The sequence below is a fragment of the Delphinus delphis genome, chromosome 3 (genome assembly GCF_949987515.2).
Source record: "Delphinus delphis chromosome 3, mDelDel1.2, whole genome shotgun sequence".
NCBI lineage: Eukaryota > Metazoa > Chordata > Mammalia > Artiodactyla > Delphinidae > Delphinus > Delphinus delphis.
In genome coordinates, this window is record NC_082685.1 from 89,849,627 (window position 1) to 89,863,728 (window position 14,102).

General features: G+C 36.1%; 1 protein-coding gene across 12 annotated transcripts in view; it reads right to left on the bottom strand.

Moving 5' to 3' along the window:
• Nucleotides 1-14,102, bottom strand: part of PPIP5K2 (diphosphoinositol pentakisphosphate kinase 2) — a 74,566-nt gene that overhangs the window by 44,894 nt on the left and 15,570 nt on the right. For all 12 annotated transcript variants that reach the window (XM_060009077.1, XM_060009074.1, XM_060009069.1 and 9 more), the window contains exons 6-10: nucleotides 13,724-13,878; nucleotides 12,214-12,315; nucleotides 10,932-11,093; nucleotides 9,420-9,541; nucleotides 8,058-8,159 (exon numbers count right to left, since the gene is read on the bottom strand). In XM_060009077.1, coding sequence (XP_059865060.1) covers nucleotides 8,058-8,159; nucleotides 9,420-9,541; nucleotides 10,932-11,093; nucleotides 12,214-12,315; nucleotides 13,724-13,878 — 643 coding nt within the window. The remainder of the gene's footprint in view (nucleotides 1-8,057; nucleotides 8,160-9,419; nucleotides 9,542-10,931; nucleotides 11,094-12,213; nucleotides 12,316-13,723; nucleotides 13,879-14,102) is intronic.

The window sequence follows — 14,102 nt, forward strand, 5'->3', positions numbered from 1 at the left end:
GAAACTCCCCACGTACCTGGGTAGGGCAAAAGAAAAAACAGAGACAAAAGAATAGGGATGGGATCTGCACCAGTGGGAGGGAGCTGTGAAGGAGAAAAGGTTTCCACACACTAGGAAGCCCCATTGCAGGTGGAGACTGCGGGTGGCGGAGGGGTGAAGCTTTGGAGTCACGGAGGAGAGCGCAGCAACAGGGGTGCACAGGGCAAAGCAGAGAGATTCCTGCACAGAGGATCGGGGCTGACCTGCACTCACCAGCCCGAGAGGCTTGTGTGCTCACCCGCCGAGGCGGGAGGAGCTGGGAGCTGAGGCCCGGGCTTCGGAAGGTCAGATCCCAGGGAGAGGACTGGGGCTGGCTGCATGAACACAGCCTGAAGGGGGCTAGTGTGTCACAGCTAGCTGGGAGGGAGTCAGGGAAAAAGTCTGGACCTCCCTAAGAGGCAAACTTTTTCTTGCCTCTTTGTTTCACGGTGTGTGAGGAGGGGATTCAGAGCACCGCCTAAACGAGCTCTAGAGATGAGCGCGAGCCACAGCTATCAGCGCGGACACGAGAGACGGGCATGAAATGCTAAGGCTGCTGCTGAAGCCACCAAAAAGTCTGTGTGCAAGACAGGTCACTATCCACACCTCCCCTCCTGGAGCCTGTGCAGCCCGCCACTGCCAGGGTCCCGTGATCCAGGGATAACTTCCCCGGGAGAACACAAGGCATTTCTCAGGCCGCTGCAACATCACGCTGGCCTCTGCTGCCGCAGGCTCACCCCACATTCCATACGCTTCACTCCCCACAGCCTGAGTGAGCCAGAGCCCCCTAATCAGCTGCTCCTTTAACCCCGTCCTGTCTGAGCGAAGAACAGACGCCCTCAGGTGATGCAGAGGAGGGGCCAAATGCAAAGCTGAACCCCAGGAGCTGAGCGAACAAAGAAGAGAAAGGGAAATCTCTCCCAGCAGGCTCAGGAGCAGCGGATTAAATCTCCACAATCAACTTGATGTACGCTGCATCTCTTAATACCTGAACAGACAACAAATCATCCCAAATTGAGGCAGTGGACTTTGGGAGCAATGATATATATATATATATACACTTCTTTTTTCTCTTTTGTGAGTGTGTATGTGTATGCTTCTGTGTGTAATTCTGTCTGTATACCTTTGTTTTTATCATTTGTCCTAGGATTCTGTCTGCCCATTTTTTTTTAGTATAGTTTTTAGCACTTCTTATCATTGGTGGATCTGTTTTGTGGTTTCCTTGCTCTCTTCTTTCTTTCTTTTTTTTATTACTTAAAAATTTTTTTATTTTTAATAATTATTTTTTACTTTAACAACTTTATTTTATTTTATTTATTTATTTATTTTTTCTCCCTTTTATTCTGAGCTGTGTGGATGACAGAATCTTGGTGCTCCAGCTGCGTGTCAGGCCTGTGCCTCTGAGGTGGGAGAGTGGAGTTCAGGATGTTGGTCCACCAGAAACCTCCCAGCTCCACGTAATGTCAAATGGCAAAAATCTCCCAGAGATCTCCATCTCAACACCAAGACCCAGTTCCACTCAATGACCAGCAAACTACAGTGCTGGACACCCTATGCCAAACAACTAGCAAAACAGGAACACAACCCCACCCACTAGCAGAAAGGCTGCCTAAACTCATAATAGGTCATAGACACCCAAAAACACACCACCGGACGTGGACCCACCAACCAGAAAGACAAGATCCAGCCTCATCCACCAGAACACAGGCACTAGTCCCCTCCACCAGGAAGCCTACACAACCCACTGAACAAACCTTAGCCACTGGGGGTAGACACCAAAAAAAACAGGAACTACGAACCTGCAGCCTGCAAAAAGGAGACCCGAAACACAGTAAATGAAGCAAAATGAGAAAACAGAGAAACACACAGCAGATGAAGGAGCAAGGTAAAAACCCACCAGAACAAACAAATGAAGAGTAAATAGGCAGTCTACCTGAAAAAGAATTCAGAGTAAGCATAGTAAAGATGGTCCAAAATCTTGGATACTGAATGGAGAAAATACAAGAAATGTTTAACAAGGACCTAGGAGACCTAAAAATCAAACAAACAATGATGAAAAACACAATAAATGAAATAAAAAAGTCTCTAGAAGGAATCAATAGCAGAATAACTGTGGCAGAAGAACGGATAAGTGACCTGGAAGATAAAATAGTGGAAATAACTAAGGCAGAGCAGAATAAAGAAAAAAAAATGAAAAGAATTGAGGAGAGTCTCAGAGACCTCTGGGACAACACTAAAAGCACCAACATTCGAATTATAGGGGTCCCAGAAGAAGAAGAGAAAAAGAAAAGGACTGAGAAAATATGTGAAGAGATTATAGTTGAAAACTTCCCCAATATGGGAAAGGAAATAGTTAATCAAGTCCAGGAAGCACAGAGAGTCCCATACAGGATAAATCCATGCCAAGACACACATTAATTACACTATCAAAAATTAAATACAAAGAAATAATATTAAAAGCAGCAAGGGAAAAACAACAAATAACATAAAAGGGAATCCCCATAAGGTTAACAGCTGATCTTTCAGCAGAAACCTTGCAAGCCAGAAGGAGGTGGCAGGACATATTTAAAGTGGTGAAAGGAGAAATCCTACAACCAAGATTACTCTACCCAGCAAGGATCTCATTCAGATTTGATGGAGAAATTAAAACCTTTACAGACAAGCAAAAGCTAAGAGAATTCAGCACCATGAAACCAGCTCTACAACAAATGCTAAAGGAACGTCTTTATGCAGGAAACACAAGAGAAGGAAAAGACCTACAAAAACACACCCAAAACAATTAAGAAAATGGTAATAGGAACATGCATATCGATAATTACCTTAAATGTAAATGGATTAAATGCTCCAACCAAAAGACACAGACTGGGCGAATGGATACAAAAATAAGACCCGTACATATGCTGTCTACAAGAGACCCACTTCAGACCTAGGGACACATAGAGACTGAAAGTGAGGGGATGGAAAAAGGTATTACATGAAAATGGAAATCAAAAGAAAGCTGGAGCACCAATGCTCATATCAGACAAAATAGACTTTAAAATAAAGACTATTACAAGATACAAAGAAGGACACAAATAATGATCAAGGGATCAATCCAAAAAGAAGATATAACAATTGTAAACATTTATGCACCCAACATAGGAGCACCACAATACATCAGGCAAATGATAACAGCCATAAAAGGGGAAATTGCCAGTAACACAATCATAACAGGGGACTTTAACACCCCACTTTCACCAATGGACAGATCATCCAAAATGAAAATAAATAAGGAAACACAAGCTTGAAATGATACATTAAACAAGATGGACTTAATTGATATTTATAGGACATTCCATCCAAAAACAACAGAATAACTTTCTTCTCAAGGGCTCACGGAACATTCTCCAGGATAGATCATATCTTGGGTCACAAATCAAGCCTTGGTAAATTTAAGAATATTGAAATTGTATCAAGTATCTTTTCCAACCACAACACTATGAGACTAGATATCAATTACAGGAAAAAAAATCTATAAAAATACATACACATGGAGGCTAAACAATACACTACTTAATAACCAAGAGATCACTGAAGAAATCAAAGAGGAAATCAAAAAATACCTAGAAACAAATGACAATGAAAACAAGAAAACCCAAAACCTACGGAATGCAGCAAAATCAGTTCTAAGAGGGAAGTTAATAGCAATACAATCCTACCTCAAGAAACAAGAAACATCTCAAAAAAACAACCAAACGTTACACCTAAAGCAATTAGAGAAGGAAGGACAAAAATCCCCAAAGTTAGCAGAAGGAAAGAAATCATAAAGCTCAGATCAGAAATAAATGAAAAAGAAATGAAGGAAACGATAGCGAAGATCAATAAAACTAAAAGCTCGTTCTTTGAGAAGATAAACAAAATTGATAAACCATTAGCCAGACTCAGTAAGAAAAAAGGGAGAAGACTCAAATCAACAGAATTAGAAATGAAAAAGAAGTAACAACTGACACTGCAGAAATACAAAGGATCATGAGAGATTACTACAAGCAACTCTATGCCAATAAAATGGACAACCACAAAGAAACAGATAAATTCTTAGAAAAGCACAGCCTTCTGAGACTGAACCAGAAAGAAACAGAATATATAAACAAACCAATCACAAGCACTGAAATTGAGACTGTGATTAAAAATCTTCCAAAAAACAAAAGCCCAGGACCAGATGGCTTCACAGGTGAATTTTATCAAACATTTACAGGAGAGCTAACACCTATCCTTCTCAAACTCTTGCAAAACATAGCAGAGGGAGGTACACTCCCAAACTCATTCTACGAGGCCACCATCACCCTGATACCAAAACCAAAGATGTCACAAAGAAAGAAAACTACAGGCCAATATCACTGATGAATACACATGCAGAAATCCTCAACAAAATACTAGCAAACAGAATCCAACAGCGCATTAAAAGTATTGTACACTATGACCAAGTGGGGTTTATCCCAGGAATGCAAGGAATCTTCAATATATGCAAATCAATCAATGTGATACACCATATTAACAAAAAGAGGAATAAAAACCAAATGATCATCTCAATAGATGCAGAAAAAGCTTTTGACAAAATTCAACACCCATTTATGATAAAAAACCTCCAAAAAGTAGGCATGGAGGGAACTTACTTCAACATAATAAAGGCCATATTCGACAAACCCGCAGCCAACATCATCCTCAATGGTGAAAAACTGAAACCATTTCCACTAAGCCCAGGAACAACCCAAGGTTGCCCACTCTCACCACTATTATTCAATATTGTTCTGGAAGTTTTAGCCACAGCAACCAGAGAAGAATAAGAAGTGAAAGGAATCCAAATCGGAAAAGAAGAAGTAAAGCTGTCACTGTTTGCAGATGACATACTATATAGAGAATCCTAAAGATGCTACCAGAAAACCACTAGAGCTAAACAATGAATTTGGTAGAGTAGGAGGACACAAAATTAATACACAGAAATCTCTTGCATTCCTATACACTAATGATGAAAAATCTGAAAGAGAAATTAAGGAAACGCTCCCATTTACCACTGTAACAAAAAGAATAAAATACCTAGAAATAAACCTACCTAAGGAGACAAAAGACCTGTACGCAGAAAATTATAAGACGCTGATGAAAGAAATTAAAGATGATACAAACAGACAGAGAGATATACCATGTTCCTGGATTGGAAGAATCAATATTGTGAAAATGACTATACTACCCAAAGCAAGCTACAGATTCAATGCAATCCCTATCAAATCACCAGAGGCATTTTTCACAGAACTAGAACAAAAAATTTCACAATTTGTATGGAAACGCAAAAGACCCCAAATAGCCAAAGCAACCTTGAGAAAGAAAAACGGAGCTGGCGGAATCAGGCTCCCTGACTTCAGACTATACTACAAAGCTACAGTAATCAACACAGTATGGTAATTGCACAAAAACAGAAATATAGCTCAATGGAACAGGACAGAAAGCCCAGAGATAAACCCATGCACATATGGTCACCTTATTTTTGATAAAGGAGGCAAGAATATACAACGGAGAAAAGAGAACCTCTTCAATAAGTGGTGATGGGAAAAGTGGACAGCTACATGTAAAAGAATGAAATTAGAACACTCCCTAACACCACACACAAAAATAAACTCAAAATGGATTAACGACCTAAATGTAAGGCCAGACACTATAAAACTCTTAGAGGAAAACATAGGCAGGACACTCTATGACATAAATCACAGCAAGATCCTTTTGACCCACCTCCTAGAAATGGAAATAAAAGCAAAAATAAACAAATGGGACCTAATGAAACTGAAAAGCTTTTGCACAGCAAAAGAAACCATAAACAAGATGAAAAGACAACCTTCAGAATGGGAGAAATATTTGCAAAGGGAGCGACTGACAAAGGATTAATCTCCAAAATTTATAAGCAGCTCATGCAGTTCAATCTCAAAAACAAACAACCTAATCCAAAAATGGGCAGAAGACCTAAACAGACATTTCTCCAAAGAAGATTTACAGATTGCCAACAAACATATGAATGGATACTCAACATCAGTAATCATTAGAGAAATGCAAATCAAAACTACAATGAGAGGGCTTCCCTGGTGGTGCAGTGGTTGAGAGTCAGCCTGCCAATGCAGGGGACACAGGTTCGTGCCCCGGTCCGGGAAGATACCACATGCCACGGAGCAGCTAGGCCCGTGAGCCACGGCTGCTGAGCCTGCGCGTCCGGAGCCTGTGCTCCACAACGGGAGAGGCTACAACAGTGAGAGGCCTGTGTACTGCAAAAAAAAAAAAAAAAAAACCTACAATGAGGTATCACCTCACACGTGTCAGAATGGCCATCATCAAAAAGTCTACAAACAATAAATGCTGCAGACGGTGTGGAGAAAAGGGAACTCTCTTCACTGATGGTTGGAATGTAAATTGATACACCCACTATAAGAGAACAGTATGGACGTTCCTTAAAAAATAAAAAATAGAACTACCATACAACCCAGGAATCCCACTACTATGCATATACCCTGAGAAAACCATAATTCAAAAAGGGTCATGTACCACAATGTTCATTGCAGCTCTATTTACAATAGCCAGGACATGGAAACAACTTATGTGTCCATGGACAGATGCATGGATAAAGAAGATGTGGCACATATGTACAATGGAATATTGCTCAGGCATAAAAGGAAACGAAACTGAGTTATTTGTAGTGAGGTGGATGGACCTACAGTCTGTCATACAGAGTGAAGTAAGTCAGACACAGGAAAACAAATACCATATGCTAACACATATACATGGAATCTAAGAAAAAAAATGGTTATGAAGAACCTAGGGGCAGGATGGGAATAAAAACGCAGACCTACTAGAGAATGGACTTGAGGACATGGGGAGGGGGAAGGGTAAGCTGGGACAAAGTGAGAGAGTGGCATTGACATATATACACTACCAAATGTAAAATCGATAGCTAGTGGGAAGCAGCCGCATAGCACAGGGAGATCAGCTCAGTGCTTTGTGGCCACCTAGAGGGGTGGGATAGGGAGGGAGACGCAAGAGGGAAGAGATAGGGGGATATATGTATATGTATAGTTGATTCACTTTGTTATAAAGCAGAAACTGACAAACCATTATAAAGCAATTATACTCCAATAAAGATGTTAAAATAAATAAATAAAATAAATATAAAAAAAATAAAGTAAATGGACTGTAATCCCCTAACTTCTTTAATTATCTGCCCTGTAGCACAGATCACTATAGACTGAGATTTCATTAAATCAAATAAAATAAAGCTGCTATATTTATTTTGCCCACGTAAGAAGAAAAATATTTCAAACTCAAGTTACTGGAAGATAAAACTGTCTTAGCAGGAATGGTAGGGTACAATTTAACACTTGCCAGACTGTGAGACATAGAACATAACTCTATAGAATAAGTTACCCAAAAATATGTTTTGTGTTAAATAAGTTTGGAAATATTGGTTTAAAAACAAAATTAAGTATTTTTGCCCTCCTCTCCGCCCCAATCAGGACTCCTAAGAATATTTAATACGCTAAGATAAAGCTCTAAGCTGTGAATATGAAGCATTTGGTCAACTCACCTGAGTGACAGGTGAATTTCAAGCAGTAACTTTCACTAGAATTTATGAAACACTTTGGCAATGTTGGTCTAATTAATTTACTTCAAGATATAACTGTATATTTTTCCTTTACATGATGAGAGCACTAAAGTTGTATGACCACTGACCACGAACCTTTAGGGAACACATCTGTTGGCACCTCCTTTATTCTTATGGCTTAATTCAATAGTTCTATAACTATATAAGCATTTTTCAGGATTTTATTTGGAACAACAGAAAAGATCTTTAGTCTAAATAGCCCCATGTAAAGCATATAATCTATTTCTCCATCTGCAAAGTCAATCATATGAAAACATACACAGTAGAGTGTCTAATAATTATTCAGAAATATAATCTTCACTGTAATAGCACTAACCAATGGGGAAAACCCAAGGAGTTTCTAAATGAAAATATTTAAACTTACATAGTTCCAGATGTAGTTGGTACAATCGGGATATCTTCAGCTTCTAAGGGTATGGACCAGGGGATATGAAACTGTGGAGCAAGCTCTCGCATTACAATATTCCTTCAAGACAAAAAGAAAAGAAAAATTAAACTAGTTCATTTCAAGACAAACCTGGGTATTTAATGACAAATAACTGAGTATTATAGGAGGTAAAGTCAAACTATCTAGTGATTATGTGAATACAGCACATAAAAAGTAACCTAAAAAATCAATCCTGGTCAAGAAAAATTAGATCAGCAGTGCTAAACTGTTGTATAGAACACACTAACAGGATGTCGTGAATTTGGCTTTACTTATTTACTCTCATGTTAAAAATATAAATTACACAGGATTCAAGTAAATCACTGTAACTGCGTATCTACTTACAAAGATTCTGAAATCCAAGATTATCTCTTCTGTGTGGCCATTGATCATTTCTTTCAGTTTTTATTTATCACCTGCAAAGCTATTTTAAACTATTGCTCATGTTTAACAAATTTCTTATTACTCTTTGCTAATAAGGTTAATAATGAAAACATGTTTAAGTAATTATAAGACACTTTTTGTTTTGTTTAAATTTAGCATTTATTTATGCTAAAATTTAGTAAGCTCCCCCAAATTTCACTTTAAGGGTAAGTTCACAAACCTTTGAAATATACTATAACAGCTGACCCCAATTATTAAAATACATTTTAAAGTGTAAGTTTTTTACGGCTTTGTCAAATATACTTTGAAATGGTTTAAAAATAGTTCTTGTCTTTCAAGTCGTCTAAATCAGGATATAAGAAAATAAGTCAAAGAATATAAAAATGGCATTTCTATATGCAATAATTTCTTTTATATTCACTTCATAATCTCATGAGATTATTTTAAAGTAACATATGCGTGTAGAAAGCAGAATCATTCAAAAGAATTCTAAATTCCAGATATTTCTATTTTATTCTGGTTACTTATTCTGGTTAATTTTGAACCATTAAGTACTATAATTACATATCAAAAACTTGAGAAACAAAATAATCAAATAAATTAGCCATTTTGATGAATAACCACTGTAATAATCACTAAAAATCACTGTTACAGCATTTCTAAATCTATGAAGTTAAATACCTTTAAGCCTTTATCTATACTGGTCATATATTGATTTGTCTTTCATAACCCAAAGTGTAATTCAGGATTTGGCATGGTCTTTGGGCATGTCATTTTATGAACATTGACTTTTACTCTGCAGTGTTTACAAAACCCTGATCACTTGATGTTTACCATTATTTGGTTTCTGAATAACCAGTATGCATTAGCTGTAACAAAAGTAAAGAGGAAGAAGTATAAAGAAGAAAATCTTACCCAAGTATTTTTGCACAATCATCATAATACTTCATGGAATTTTTCACAAAACTGAAGCCATTGACATCACAGACATAGGACTGTCCATTGGCCCGTAACAAATCAAAGCCACAAACTGTTTGCTATTTAAAATAAAGTATAAACTTTAAAGTTCCATTTGAATTATGACTTACAGTTTTCCAGTCTTATTAGAAAACATCAAATTTTATAACTGCCTAAAAGTATATTACTGCTTATCAGTTTACTTCATAGCAAGTAAAAACAAAGAAACTACGTATCTGTAACTTGAATACTCTGAAATATGCATGTCATATGATTATTTAAGTTCTTCCTATGAAGTAGATGTAGAACAATAATGCTTACGGGACTAGAGAGGCAAGAAATTCTTCAATTAACATTTTATTAAAAAATAAAAGTAAAAATTTTTAAAGGCTTCAATAAATTCTGTGCTAGTAGAAATTACATCATTTTAATCCAAAAAAAACCACAAAAAGCTAAACAGGAGAAAGTTTTGAAGACATATCCCAGAGGAAATGTCCCATTATCCCTATGAATCTTTTAAACGCTGATAACCACATACTTGTGAGCACCTGAAATAAATTTACTTTATTTGGGAGAAAACAGTTGAAGGCTTTGAATTTCCTGCTCGGGCTCCAGGAATTTTCTGATCTTCTACATTTTATATTCACATATCACATATTAGTATAATGTTATTTTAAGTCAAGGCTTTTGGAATCCTGGTATTACAAAATTAAAACAATTCACATAAAGCTATTAAAACATATTTCAGGCTAAGATTCCTTCCATGAGAGACTTCAAATTACTAAAACACAAAGAACTTATTTATTATTTAATAACCAGTAATATACACTAGTCTTTAAGTTACATATCCAAGGCAAGGCTTCAACAAGGTAAAGTTTATCCTTTATTAGATTCAAGTTGAACTACTCTATTTAAATCTTTACTGTACAGTACAGGCAAAGCCTAATAATACAGATTGAGAGAACTAGTCAAATGTCATAAGTAAAAAGTTTTCTTTAGGAAGTGTATTAGTATAGCTTTCATGAACATATTTTACTATACATAATAGGCTAAAGGATCAACTGCAAAGGCTAGAAGACTGATGACATTTTTTATTTAAAAAAATCATTTATCAACTCTGAATAGATACTTGTAATCAGTTTTGGTTATAGGGGTATGTTAAATAATACTCCTGTAATTCTACTGTTTCAGTTAAGTTTTCCTCTGTAATTGTAGTTTCTGAATAAATTGACACGGTTTCCTTCTATATAATACAGAAAGAATAAAGAGAAACAAAGGTCTTCATTTATTATATATTTTTAATATTAATGGCACTACAAGAATCCCGTGAAAAGTACATAAACCATTCAGATATACCACTTTATTTTCTCTGCTTCTCTCTCCTGTTATAAGCCCAAATAACATCTCATTTACTCAAAAAAAAAAATTAGAATTTTTACAAGAGTCTATATGGCCTGCATAACATCTTACCTTAAATGCAAGGCAAACTCTCCAAGCAATTAATTTCTCTCGTGCATTGAGAATAACAGGGTACCTTACTTCTTTTCCTTCACTATCTCGTTCCACCTTGCCATCAAGTGCAGGAGATTTTCGAGCTTCAGCATGGGCATAATCTGGACCTACTGTATAAACCTTTCAGAAATATTAAAATACATATTTTACTTAAAAAAAATATATATATATAAAAACAGCAGACAACAAATTCAAATAAAAATAATAAATAAAAAATACCTCAGTGTCCAGACTATTTTTTCACACATCTTTCTATTTTACATGTGAAAATTTTCAATACACTGGAAGAGGTTATAAATAATTAATTATACAGCAAAAATTGGTAAAGTAAGGTCCTGTTCTCTATAAAAAATAATTATACTGAACATTATGAGGGAATACTAGAATGCATATGATGTGACCCTTCTCAAATTGTTTTAGTTTAACAAAGTAGAGGTACAAATAAATTTAAAAATTACAGAAGGAAGTAACTGCCAAAATAAAGATTTAAAAGGGGGTGGGGGATGAGGGACAGCATGAATTCAAAAGCAGACAAGAGACGGAAACGCACTCTAAGCAAAGGTAATAAACACAGACAAAGGGCAGAGAAACAAAACAGCATGATGTATTCAGGTAACAGTACGTATTTGATATGGTTGATAATGTAAGAAATAAGGTTTGTAGGACAGAGGGCAGACTGTGAAGTATCTATGCCAGCCTTATAAATCTGATTATTACCCTGTGGTCAATGAGGATCCACAAGAGAATTTTTAAAAAGAAGTTCATGATCAGGTTTACACCTAAGAAAGAACTCTCTAGACACAGACTGGCTGAAGGTAAAGCAGTTAAGACCTTATTTGTCACCAACAGAAATCACACCTATTTTTTTTTAAATCACTTTATAGTTGTCAAAGTTCTCAAAATATCATTTACACTGATCAATGCCTGGAAACATCGTGGTGGCTATTAGACCCTTAGCCACTATATTTTGGGTTGGTTTTTAAATATTGAATAAAATCTGTCTCCTTGGTAATCCTGTGTGGTTTATTTTAAGCATTTAAGAACATTATCCTGTATAAAGGGTCCATAGGCTTCAGACTGCCAATGGCATTCATAATACAAAACAGATTAAGAATCCCTAGTTAAAAAGAAAGAGATTCAGAATAGAGGTTATGTATAGCTAACTAAAAGGTAATCTCTTTTTCTGAGATCACTGGTAAACTCAAAATACAAAATAAAAATATACTTTAATCAATCCTACCTTAACATCAGTACCATCTGTGGGCATAAACTCTTCATATATATATGAGCCTGTTTTTCGTACATTGCTTTCTGGGGAATAAACACTACTTCTACTGCCAATCTGAAAATAAAAGAAGTCTATCAATGTAAAAACTAAATTATTCTCCTCATTTTTATAAAATAACACTTTTTACCATCTATTTCCATCACTGATATTTCCAAAAATTTTTTTAATCAACAAATATTTAACAACACATTACATAGTTGACACTATATTATTTTTTGCTCTAATGGTAACTTGAATAGCGTAAAAATACAATGAACACTAAGAACAGTGTTTCTAAGATTCAACCATATTGCTGCATGTAACTACTTTCTTAATACTATAGAATTTTCCTCTGTATAAATAGCCCATAATTCATTCATTTGCCTATCAATATATATTTAGGTTGTTTTCTAAGCTTTAGCTAGTAGAGCAATCTTGCTTCGAACTTTCTTTTAAATATCCCCATGGCACACGTGTGCAGGAGTGTTTCTAAGGCATATACTAGAAATGGAATCGCTAGGTTATAGAATATGCTCACATTCAACTTACCAAATAATGCCAAAATCTTTTAAAAACTGTTTTAATAATTTCCAGTCTCTCCAGCAATGTATAAGAGTTTCTACTGATCTACAATTATCTATATTTGGTATTGTCAGACCTCCTAATATTTGCCACTCTAATGAATATAAAACAAGTACCTCATTGTGTTCTTACTTTGCATTTCCATGACTGTTTATGAGTGAACGTGTACATTTTTTTTTTTTTTTTGGTACGCGGGCCTCTCACTGCTGTGGCCTCTCCCGTTGCGGAGCACAGGATCCGGACGCGCAGGCTCAGCGGCCATGGCTCACGGGCCTAGCTGCTCCGCGGCATGTGGGATCTTCCCGGACCGGGGCATGAACCCATGTCCCCTGCATCGGCAGGCGGACTCTCAACCACTGCCCCACCAGGGAAGCCCTGAACGTGCACTTTTAATCCTGATATATTGCTAAGTTATATTGCTAAGTAGAAATGTTGCTAACAACGTTTGGACTTGTACTTGTTTTCCAACTACCTCAATCTTTTTGATCATGCTAATTCAAAAAGTAATTCAATGTCATTACCTTTTAGACTTTACATTTATTTTATTATGGGTGTAAAATTTTGAGCATACTTTCATGTATTTAAGAGTTCATTGGCATTACTTTTTCTATGAACTATCCATTTGGAAGGCCATTTTTCTTAAAAAAAATGCTGATCTTTACCGAATTTCTCACATGACAGATACATAAATGGAAGGTAGAAAGAAGATCAAATAATTTTCTTGGTATTCTGTAGGTAAGCTTTGCTTTTCTAACAAAGTATTGATATGATATCAGTTTTATTAATTTATCTCTAAATGATACATTGTTAATCTTAGTTTTACTAAATACTTCATTACTTTTAGTAAAATTTATACAACAATGTATTTAGAATAGTATTCACTAGGGTAACAAAGGTTTACCTTTCGAAAAAGTCTTTGACTTCCACCACCAGCAGATGTTGGATAATAAATGTAAACATTGTGGTCTTCTGCACTGACTGGCTTTTCTACAAATGGCTTTTGGAAAACTTCCCCATTTACTTCTACATGATCTTCCCCTTCAATCAGATTACATTCTATAAATCAAACACAATAGCAAGAAAAATTATATATTGTATATTACCTAGATATATTATTAAGGACTTTTTTTGTTTTTACTATAATAGAGATTACAAAGAAAAGTTACCTTGGATAATGTACTGATTTGATTTTAATTAAAAATATTTATGCAAACATATGATCTGTGACATTAGGAACTATATTCTTCAAAAATCTAATGGACTGGCCATTTTACCCTGCC